Here is a 12,937-nt window from a genome sequence, read left to right as displayed (position 1 = left end):
CACGCCATAAAAAGATCGTAGCGACTGCACTACAAATACTTATAATTAATGATTAATTATCATAATAATCAATGGTTTAGCAATGATATTTTTTTTAGAATTTTGGAGTAGGCACAAATTCTGATCTAGTTTTTTCTAATATGTTAATGCTGAATTTTATATTTTGTCTTTGTAGCATAGCATTTATAGTCGGCTCAATTTTTAAAAAAAAATTTATTTTTTATTTGGACACTCCGAAATTTGAATGTAGGAACTACAGAGGAGAATGTCAAATAATTATTGTGTTGTGCCTAACAAAGCCATTAGACTAAATGTTACGAACTAATAATACAATAATTACATTAAACAATCAAGACTATTATACATTTATCATTCATGTGAGCACACATATAAATGTAATTATAAATTACCAACGAGGGATGGGCTACCATTCTAAAAACGTATATAAGAGATAACCCTACAATGTAGCTGTATTATAAACGTGTGTAAACTTTGGTCGCAGGATATGTGGCTAATAAAAATATAGTATGTGCACTCCGAAAATATAATTAATGCCTCTAAGCATAATGCTTATAGTATTGTCTTAAAATATTTATAATAACCATTTGTATTATCACTGTTACCTAGAAAATAATGGGTTTTTGAAAAAAATTGTTGTTTATGTGTTGAAAATTAAAAACATATTTTTGTAAAGACGTGTTTATTGAAGAATATATAATTATTTCATAATTCTTGTCACATAATATTAAACCGCGAACGCAGATTTTACCTAAAAAATTAATGAAATTAAGTTAATAAAATCTTTCTTTAGAGGTGTTGTTTTGAGGGACTTTATTCATATTATTCCCTTTAAAAAAACCGTCTGCTCTCAAAATATGAAAGTGCATGGCTGCATACATTTTTCGCATGTCTACAAGCTGCGCATTTTTACACAAACGGAAATTAAAACTTTATATTCCAAAATGGGGGAGGGGGAGGGTGATAAAAAATTACCTGATTTGAATTGAGAAACAAATCAAAATTGATGTTTCAAAATGCAAAGTGTGTTAAACAGAGAGGAACGCATACAAAATGACGAGTGGTAAAGTTTGAAAAAATTTTATAATCTTAGTATTGTTGTATATTAATGATCGGTATATTATTGGTGTTATTAATATTTTATGTGGAGATTAACACCCTTCACAGTGAATAGTACAATGGTGACATTTTCGTGTCGATATTAATATTGTCGAACATTGGAATTCGAAGAAATCTTTTGATTTATATGGCTTTAACTATAACATAATATGTGTTGTATTAATATCTCTGCTACTTGATTTTTTTAAATTTAATCATAAATTATTGATCACTTAACAGAATACTCACGATTAAAAAAAAAAAGTGATACTCATAGATTTTTTTAATGTCACATTTTTAATTTTTTCACGTCAACCCAACCTCGTGAAATAAAACTCAAAATATTAGATAGTTATTATATTATTTCATTAACAAATATTTTGAGAAAATCTAAAAAAAAATGTGGTTTTAAATAAGCATATCGGTATCTAATAATTTTTTCGTGTTAATGGAAACCAGAAAATTTAATCGAACGATATGATATACAAAAAAAAATATCCACCTCCATTGGATTTTTCAGGAGTGTACACTGTACAGCTAAGCACAACATACATACATTATACAATCGCCTATTCCTTAATGCGTAACTATTCTTTTATACGTCATGTCGTACCTATCATTATTTTTACTGTCCAAATATATGAATTTATTTTTCTACGAAAAGACATAGACAACTGTAGTAAATATAAAATAAATAACAACAAAGTAACCAGTCATCGAGAGTCTACTTGAAAAAGGCTCAATTCTCTATGCTAAATCCCTCGTTGTATATTGCCATTATGAATCGATAGCGTATTTGGTCTTCACAAAGCCTTTAGTAAGTAACATCTTGAGCGAAATTAATTTCAAAGAAAATGTATTTTATAATTTCAATATTTTTTTTTTAATGTATATTTATTCGTTTCTTTCAATATACATAGTATTTCTGCATTTATTTTCAATTATAGAAAGATTAATTATTTAGCCAGTATAGGTAATAAAAATGAAAAAATAAATGTAAATAAATAATACAAAAAATGTACTCACCATTGTCTGATTTCTTTTTCCGAAACTAAGCAGCACAACACATAAACAAAATATAATAATAAATTAGTAATATAGGTATAACAAAGAAAAACAAAATTATACATTATATAGAAAAAAATAAATATAACACTTAAATCTCAGAGATAATTTATAATTTTCAAGTATTTTTTTCCAGTATTATAGACATTTTACAGGTATGTTTTAAATATTCAATTTTATACACAAATCTGAAAGTTTTAAATCGATTCAAATTTAATTAACCAATCACGTACAATTTGGGTTATTTGGTGTTAAACGAGCTGTTAAATATATTATAACTGTTATTTTTACGGATATAATAAACCTTTATACATCGTTGCATTAACATTTAATATAATATAAATTACTATATAGAACTGATACATCTTATTTATTGATTTATTAAAATTGTATTGTCATGATATAATGTACAAAAATAAATAATCAACATATTAACGTAGAACACCAAATTTGGATTTATTGATACCACGAAATTTGTACACCACCTAATAGACCCGTTTCTATATAAATTATATTCCGATAATTGTAATGTGTTTAAACTGAGATATTGAATAATATTAAACTTGACATTTTTTTTACGAATGAAAACAAATCTATGTATTATACTACTTACATTTTACGTGACCTTAGAATGAATGGCCTTTTTTTTATCGAAGACAACAATTAATCCAAAGATGTTCGTAAATGTAATACATTAATATTGCCGAAAATAATAAATTAGTTCCTACCTATAAATCAATTATTTGTATCATTCACAGCGTTATAATTTACTGTAATTAATTAATTTCATTTACAAAATATATATATTATTTTTTTTTCTATCAATAAAATGCAAAATGTATTAGGTGTGATAAAACTAATATTATTCCGAAACTGTAAAAAAGAAAATTTAAATTTATTCATTGCTTTTCTACTATAGTATATAACACTATTTATTTTAATAGAATAAAGTTGAAAACTAATTTGATTTTATCACAGTAGACATCAAGATACATTATTTTATTTTTGCTTATTTTTTTACAGTATTGTCTTTAAAAAGTTTAAACAATGAACAACCAATAATTTTTGTTCACTAATATTAGTGATAGTTATAATAGAAGTGTACACTGAAAAATATTTAAAATTCTACTATATTTATAATATATTAAAAATATTTAGTAAAATACCACGACAAAAATTAAATTTTCATATGCTCACATCATAATATTCATGTAATAATAATGGTAAATCTTATTGCTATATTGTCATTGAAGTAGATTTGTTTGATATAATAATATAATATATGGTTGAAACATCCGGAGTTCAAAGATTTCATGTCTTAAATTTATGCCTTATGCTATTATAATCTATGTATGTACTTAGTATTTTATGTTCTTCTACAACTGTCCACAACGGTTCTTTACATACATAATAAATTATATATTGGTTTCCAAAGATTATTCCTAGAGGACAGATTTATGTTAAGTAAATGCATATTTTTATCAGAATATGATATTTAAAGTATGCTTATAAATGTTTAAACATTAAATCGTTCTTATTAAGAATATTAAATTTACATATTTTACTAACTTATAAATAATTTTAATAATTTGAAAAATTTTCTACATTTAATTGTTTATATACATATTACAAAAATGTCCAATATTATTTAGAGCAATTTTAAAAAATTACAAAACAATATATCTAAAAACTTCTATTCTATTAAAAAACCTTAAATAATATTATGTAAAATTAAATAACATATCAGATTAAAAAAAAATATACTGTTATTGACTAAAATCTTGCCTTATTTATTTACAGATTTTGGAATGATAGCACACAATATCACGAGAAACATGTAAAAACTTACTATAAACCAATTAGATCAGTTAATTTGTCAATTGACATTTATAATTCGCTTTATCGTTTTAAAAATATTTCAAGACCTAAAATGCAACATTTAACACCTTAAAGTTAAAAGAAAGAACTTATATTTACATGTTAATCAAGAATCAAATATAAAATTACCCAAAATTAATATTTTCTGGTCATATTATTTTTTTTTTACATTATATTCTTATTTTTATAATTATATTTAATGATTTTACTATAGATGTCTGTTATTAACGGTAACACTAAAATAAAAACATTTCCTAGATATTTATATATTTGTATTGTTGCTAAATATTTTATAAATTAAACGGCTATGGTTATGCGCACATTTTTATTTCATATAAATCAGCTTCCTAATTATAACGTATACCTACAGTTAGTTTTACACTGAACAACATAGTTTATTATTAGTTAAAATAGTTGTTACATTTATTATAAAATGGCAGTTTATCAAACAATTCATTTACAGTTATGTCTTTAAAATATGTTTGGTTTATATTAAAAATTACCGTCTGCAACGAACATTTCTATGCAAGCAACTTATATTGAAAATATTTATGATTTGTATTATCCATTATTATTATTTTATCATCAACTAAGTGGTAACTAATAAGCTAGAAAGTAATTACAACTTAAGTAGTAAGTTAAAATTTTTCTTCTGGTAAATAAATATCAAATGTCAGAGTTTAAAACACTATACCACACACTGGTCTCTTTATCTTATCAAAACTTCTCAATTGTATATAACAAAGTTTTTAATTTTAATGAAATGTTTATCACGAAAATTTCAAATAAAATAAATTGTTATTTATACTGATACAAAATATCTACACTTTATTATACGACTACTAGTGAAATAAATTATAATTACTGTTTTTTTAAACAATATATTACTTTGTATTGTAATTTCATTAATGAAAAAATTACTTGGAAAATATTGATCTAAATTTAATTTAAATTTACTGAGCAGTTATAAAAAAATGAAAATTCGATAAAATTATACGAAAACACTATATACTTTTTTTTTAAATTCTATTTGTCAATATTAATATAATTTTAACAGTTTAAATATTCAACGATTTAGTTAAGTATATAAAACCTGATCTAATATTTTACCCAATTGAATAGACATTTTGAACTCACAGGTACTAGGATAACGTAAACAATAAATAAATAACAAAATGCTTTGACATTTTGATATCAATCACTCTGTGGTATTAAATTAAACTTGATGTAACTGAATATTAAACGAGATAAAACAAAATATGAATATATTTGAGAATTCAATAGTATGCTTTTAAATATATAGTACTTGCATAATGTGTCGTCACTTTCCGTATCTTAATAACTCATGAGCTTTAAAACATTTCCTAATTACCTTACCTGTCATTCGGAGGTTCATAACTTATTTCCACACTTTAGTGTGGAACAATGTTATCAAAGCCACCCCAAAAGGGCGGAATTTAAGGTGCCTCCCCCACCCATCAGTACTTGAAAACTTTGCAGTTGGCACACTTCCACTCGTAATTTAATACTTCAATACTATATTACTTATAAAAATAGCAGTTCGATGTTTAAAGAAATATTACTTTACATTCTTCTGGTTTATTCGATAATTTATTTTATCGTTTTAACAACATTCTTTTAAAATATATCATTAATAAATAATGGTGGTAACAATTACAGTGAATCAATATTTTAATATACAAATTTGGAATTTAAGTGTATAGAAAAACAAAGTCGACGTTCAACACATTTATTATGCATAAAACAATATTTAAGATTGAATTTGTGCTCACTTTTCAAGTCCTTAAGATCAAAATTCCAAACAATGGAATGAATAAAAAAAATTATAATACTCTTATAATGCATATTTTTCAATAAATAAATCATGTGTTATCAGTCATGTTTAGTATTTACTAAAACATGCTGAAATGAATAATCAGTAAAAACTTTTCTAGTAAATAATTTTATCATCATATTTTTACAAAAAATTACGAATAATAATTATATAGATTTTATATATTTTTATGATTTCTTATTTCATTTTTTTACTACTCTATAATATAACAAAAAATAAATTTGAAACTTTACATAACATCAATATTTAAAAAAAATAAAAACAAAATTCAGGAATTGAACACGTGATGAATCTAATATTTTTTAGAATTTGTTTTAGAACAAACATAAAAGAGTAAACAGCTCAGAGAAATAGTAATAGAATAAAATATAATATTCGTGTTTGACAAGTATTGTTTTAGTTTGGGAATGAGATTGAGATAAAAAAATATCTACAATTGGTTTTACGACGAAAACATTTTATTATAGTTGTTATTTTTATAATATAAAATGTAAAACAACATGGAAATCTAAAAATAAACTTCAAATTTTACAAGATGATTAATGACAAGTTAAATTTATGAAGAACTACAAACAATGATTATTGTGGGTTCAACAAAGTCTATTACCATAGATAACTTGAATAATATGTAACGATTTTAGTTTTGATTATATTTTATTAAAATATGTGATGACATATATAAGAACGAAATAAAATATTATTGCTCTTTAAGACAAAATATCTACACTCGAATACTTCATGTGCAAATAATTTAATATCTTTGAGATAAAAAAATAAATAGAGCACATATTACTCATACAGACTTAGAGACAATTTGTCAAGATTTATTATATAAGCCGATTATTAATTATATAGATAGAACTTTGCAATGCAACATATTATTATATATTATACAGATATGAATAATCCAATAGGTATGCATGATATAATCTGAAATATAAATAATTAAATTAAATATTTTTAAATTATTGATCTTTTTAAGCACAATTTATTTGCAACCTGAAAATTTTTTTTTTCTACCTTAGTAATAAGTAAATGTAGGTACCTATAATCAATATATTTTGTTGTTTTTTTAAGTAATGGAAATCATTTTGAAATTAAATTTTAAATATTGATTAGGTAATTAATTTGTTTTAAAAGAAATTAATGAGATATTTTTAACTATTTCATAATCAAAATAAGATTTTAATTTATGAGTTCTAATTTTTAAATGCACAAAAAAGAGTAAATAATGGTATTTTTCTAAGTATAAAATTAAAAATGTAGGATTTAATTTTGCAAAATATAACCCCACGCTTATTATCATGACTCTATTATTTATAAATATAGTTTACCTTATTTATGGGTATAATAAGTCCCTGCTTTGAAAACAAACTTTCGTCTCGATATCAGTTACCACTATTGAGCTTAATTTTTTACACTTTATAATAATTTATTTAACATTTTTAATAATGGTGCAATGATCAAACGGCGTTTTGGATAGACAATTCAGCTACACCAAATTCGTGAATGCATTGTTTCTTCTACAAGACTATAACCAATTTCAGGTAACTGAATGTTAGTAACTATAAAAAGTAGTTATTATTATTGTTAATATAAACTTTTGAATCTGAATAATTTATAATTTATAAATTAATAATTATTAATATAACAATTTCCCGTGACTAAAATTGTTCTAAATTTTTAATATCATAATCACACTATTATCGACACCTAGATTTGCCTGAAGAATGTTTTCTTTCTGAATGACTAACCACTTAACACCCAATATACATTTCAGTATTTTACAGCACTGATTTCATCATATCGCTATAACATCAAACAAATACTTAATACCTAAAGTGTGATTTTTATATTAAATTGAATAGCAAAAACGATGAAAAAAATTGGAACCATTGATACACCACAATTCCACAACGATTGGTAATAATATATGAGACAAATCCCTCGCGTCTTGATCAAATAGAATATGCAAAATACTGTCCAGAAAAATATCTTCTTTTAGGTTGTCTGTACTTCAACTGGAATTCTCTTTTATCTTCTTCTATTAAAATTTCTGACATAAAAATAAACTATATTAAATTTTTGAATGTAAAACATAATATTAGTTTGAAAATCCACAGTTTTCGAATAATAAAAATAAACACATTTTATCCTAGAGAGAAACGCAAAGCTAATGTTATACAATAAAAATATATTAGCAATTTTTAAAGTTAATTAGAAGATAGATCCTGACTTTTAGAACAAAATGAAATAAATAATATTAAAAACGTTCAATTAAAAACTACTTAGTACTATGCAACCATAAATAAATATTAGGGAGAGATGAAATAAAAATAAAAACAGATTATTAGAAAAACTTCTAACTTTTAAATAACTAAATTCGAAGAAGCGTGCTTAATAGTAAAATGAACAAATGAACAAAACCTAATGAACTAGCTGAATAAATCATTATTATTTAATGCCCTGGGGCTTTATTATTTAAGCAACCCAAAGGTGTTTATAAAATATAATTATTGTTTAAATAATCAAATACTAGGTGTATTTAAAACAAAATAGGTTAATTAAAAATATGTAACTCGGGCTGAGAAATTCTAGTTTTTTATATTTATGTGTTTAGAAAGGTCGTAGAAAAATGTGATTTATGTTTAATGTTTCATAACACTAGGAAGCAATATTTAAAAATGTTAAATATCTATGTTATGTATACTTGCATGTTCGATCTTTATATATGCATATAAAAGTGCATATTTAACCATGATAAAAGAACAATTAAAAATATACTTAATTTTTCGATAAAATAAAGATAATGTTAGATGAGTTTGGAAAAACATTGAAGTAAATAAATAAATAAATTATTTCACTATTTTAAAATCATACCGAGTCGATATGATCATCACTCATGTACGTGCATTATGATGTAAATTTTTGCTACTCAATTAACTTTTTCAAAACACAATATATTTTTTATATAAATATTATCATTTGCCAATGTTTTTAGAAAATATTATTGATATAAATGCATATTTCTTGTTTTTTTAAATACGTCGTAAATCGGTAAATGAATACATATTTTAAGTTTTATAGAGTTTTAAAATTCCCAGCTCTAGTTATAGTTATTCAAAACAAAAACCTGTTATTACTATTTACTAATAAATATCACTAAATATTAGCTTAAGATGAATTATCAATGATATTATTGTTTAACTATTATTTTTATTTTGATCTATAACTTTGAACTAAGCTATTTAGTATTTATTGATGTACTTGGTATAATATATCGTGCATATTATTCATATAATCATACGTTGTATGTAAAAAAATTCATTTGTTCCTTTTTCTATTTTTTTGTTTTCTTTTACACGTCATCTTAAACGTTTTTATAGTGTAGTAAATGCTTTCAATTTCTTTCATCCGTACCTATTATCGAACTGATCGAAAATTGAATAAACGAGTAGATTGTATAGTGAAATTCCCATTATTTCAAGAAAATCTCAAAATAAATAGGTTTAAATATATAATCAAATATTTATGACTGCAGTATTTTTTCACTTTATAGAATAATATATTCTAAAAACATCGATAAGTAAATATTGTTTAGTATTTTATAACTTTATTATCGAAAGTGTAGTGGTTTGGTTACTATGTATAGACAATGCGATAGTTCAAAAGTTATAATCATTATAAAGAGTAAAGACACGTTTTAAGATCAATAATAACTTGAAACTTGAAGTTTTCTGGTCTCTTCCGTGTTCACCAGCAAGTATAATAGTATATAATATAGATACGAGTATTCGCCAACAAATATTTTAGTACAAGTTTAAATTCAAGCATTATAAAGTTTTCTAGTCAATCTTAAGAGCTCAGGTTAGGTTAAGTTAACTACTTCTACTAATTTGTACTACTGAGGAACAAATTGCCTAACGACGTAAACCCTAGAAACAAAGAATTGTTTAGCCATTTTAAACAATGCGTTAGTGAAACCGTACTAGCTACTAATGGTTCTCCAGCAAATGGAGAATACTTTTTAATTTGTAATTTTAGTTCCAAATTAGATAGCAATAAACTATTAAGATCTTCCTAAAACGTCATACAATTCGAATTGTAACTGTCAGCCTGATAAAATCCTTATTTATACTCCCAAGCATAAAATATTATACAGCATTCTAAAAATAAGCATACTCGCATTATATTATACCTAAACTGCTCTCGGATCATTTATATTGTATATCGTCTAAAATATCTACTGCTATTATACATATTAAATATATGAGTAGTTAATAATTTTTAAACGCTGTGTTTATACACGTATTTACAGGATGTTTCACTAAGATTAATTAATTTATAAAATGGCGGAGTAGGTAATTGAATCTACAATACCTCTTTTGAATTAATAAATCCTCGTGGGATGTCTCACCGTCCCCACATCTATATAATATATACTATAATAATATAATATGTACACGAATTATTAACACAAACAATATACCTATTAATAGTAATAAAATACAATCGCATTTTATACGGACGGACAACTAGCCGCAGCATTGGTATACTTATTGAAAATAATAAGCGAATAATATCTATTGTACATATAAGTGCTGAAACCGATAAACTGCAGGTTTGGTACAATACATATATCACACGCTATATTAATATTATTTATCACAGAGCCAGTGGATATTCCGAGGTTATTGCTAGCCATAGATACATATTGTATTTTTTATTATTTTTAGAATAATAAAAACATATTATGTTCTAATATGATCTGGTCCATCGTTTCTATTGATAAAACCAAGTTTGTTTGAAAAAGGTAAGAATAATAAATATATTATACGTTCACAATATATTTTTAAATAAATTAGATCAAAACTTTTTGTTGTATAAGTCTGATTTAATTAAATTACGTACAATATCATCTTTGTTACGTTTATATATTTAAATATTCAGAGCATTTCCAAAAATGAATAATATAGATATCCGTATCACGTATATAATTTCGTTTTAAATTACACTTAATTTCGTGGTTATTAAATTATTAAAATAGTCTAAATAATTCTTTTCAAATGTAATATTATAAAACCGATAAAACTCACCGGTACAATAAATATGAATAAGTAATCAAACAAACCACCCATAATAATATGAAAGTTAAAAAAAAATATAATGCAATTCATATATTATGCAAAATAAAAATAAGTTGTATTTTTTTTTTTTTTTTTTTTTTGTCAAATTTCATCGGTTGATTATGAGCGAAAACAACATTATTGGATGTAAACCAACAATCTTGAAGTTGTTTGTGTACAGTTGTGCGTGTAAATACCTACGTATAATTTAACAACAGGCGATAAGTGATGAGTGTGCATCATTCGGACTAGCATTTAATTGTATAGCTTTGCTGTTCAACGGCTCAATGATAAGTTACACAATACATTTCTCAGCTCGGTGTGTATAAAATGGCATTCTTCTCATCAAAGACGTGAGTTTAAAATCACTCAAGAAGCCAGTTGATCACACACGCTGTAAAGTCTAATATATTTTACTATTGAAACACACCGCGATACAACTTAAAACGATATTTAGTCAAATATTTTTAAAAAATTAATGTTTAAAATCATGCACTTTTTTGTACATAGACACATCTACTGCACTGAGATCACTTTAGAGTGCACTACCGATTGCCGAAAATTTATCGCATTCATTATAATATGCGTGATCGAATTGGCAAATACTTTCTATCAAATTTTTTATAGACATGGAAGTCTTTTCTGTATGAAATAAACCATAGTTTTTATGATGTTTTATACAAGTTATTTTAATAGATTTTTATTCTTGGTTGAAGTAATATTATTATAGATTTTACATATTATATTTATATGCTATTAAAAGAGTTTCAAAGCTTAATATAATGGTAGGAATAATAAAATACTACAAAACGTCTTTATTCGTAAAAACGGGTTTACTATATTTGAAAATTTTGAAAATTTGAACCAAAAAACCTGAATTTTTAACAAGTACGGTATCATAAGTTTTAATCAATGGTGACATTTTATTTTTGACACAATTATTCTACTTGAGAAAATCCTTTTATAATTTAATATTTTGAAGAAGAAAACTGTTTTTTATGTTATCGCTTTACCATTTTTAAGTGGGGTAACTCAATTTAATATTATTTACAAGGCATAAATAAATTATTAAATATCACAATATTATACTTTTATGTCAAGTCATGTGAAATTGAAAAAAAATATAAGTTACTCGTATCGCATATAAATATATTTTAAATTATTATGTACATATAATAATAAACGATATTATTAAATCATAAACTTTATTTTTCTAAAATTATTTTTAGTCATTACTCATTTATAAACTGACAAATATAAATAACTTATATATCTAAACAAAGCTTTTGTTATGTTTTATCGTATGATATATTTTGTACATATCACACGCTCAACCATAATATTTTATACAGTAAATTGAAAATAAAGGTCCTTTTTAATAGAATGTATTATATTATGATATGAAATACTAAAAATATTTGATAAAAATCAAAATTCTATTTAAAAAAAATATTGTTCTAAAGCCATATTTATTTTTAAATATCCTATGGGAGTATCTTCGTGCCTTTTGGACAGTGGTCGTAAAATGTACGCTCATACATCATTGCTCAATTCACGAAAAGAAAAATGGAAACAAACTATGAAGTTAAAAAAATTATTTTTACTGGACTGTATAATTTGACATCTGGTACGGTGTTGTAGCTGTATTGATTTTTTTGTATCTATATAGATAAAATTTTTATTGAAATATAAAAATAATAAAAAAGTAGTATGTATATAACATATTGTTTTCCATGGATTACAATCCATGTGTGTTAAAATAAACAACTCCAATGAAATCATGTGGTATCCTCTTAAAAATGAATCTTCGAAATATAAATTGAATTTTAAAAACATTCACCTATATCTTTTTGTTTTTGAAATAAAACCTACATAACACTTTTATGTACATAAAAAA

The 12,937-nt window shown here is 23.9% G+C and overlaps 1 protein-coding gene across 1 annotated transcript in view; it reads right to left on the bottom strand.

The window, feature by feature from the left end:
* The window catches only part of LOC113553972 (frequenin-1), a 118,911-nt gene that overhangs the window by 94,071 nt on the left and 11,903 nt on the right, over positions 1-12,937 (bottom strand). The window contains exon 3 of the mRNA XM_026957585.1: positions 2,143-2,167. Coding sequence (XP_026813386.1) covers positions 2,143-2,167 — 25 coding nt within the window. The remainder of the gene's footprint in view (positions 1-2,142; positions 2,168-12,937) is intronic.

The sequence above is a fragment of the Rhopalosiphum maidis genome, chromosome 2, assembly GCF_003676215.2.
Source record: "Rhopalosiphum maidis isolate BTI-1 chromosome 2, ASM367621v3, whole genome shotgun sequence".
Taxonomy (NCBI): Eukaryota; Metazoa; Arthropoda; class Insecta; order Hemiptera; family Aphididae; genus Rhopalosiphum; species Rhopalosiphum maidis.
The sequence above is the reverse complement of the archived record's forward strand: the minus strand, read 5'-3'. Positions and strand labels throughout refer to the sequence as shown.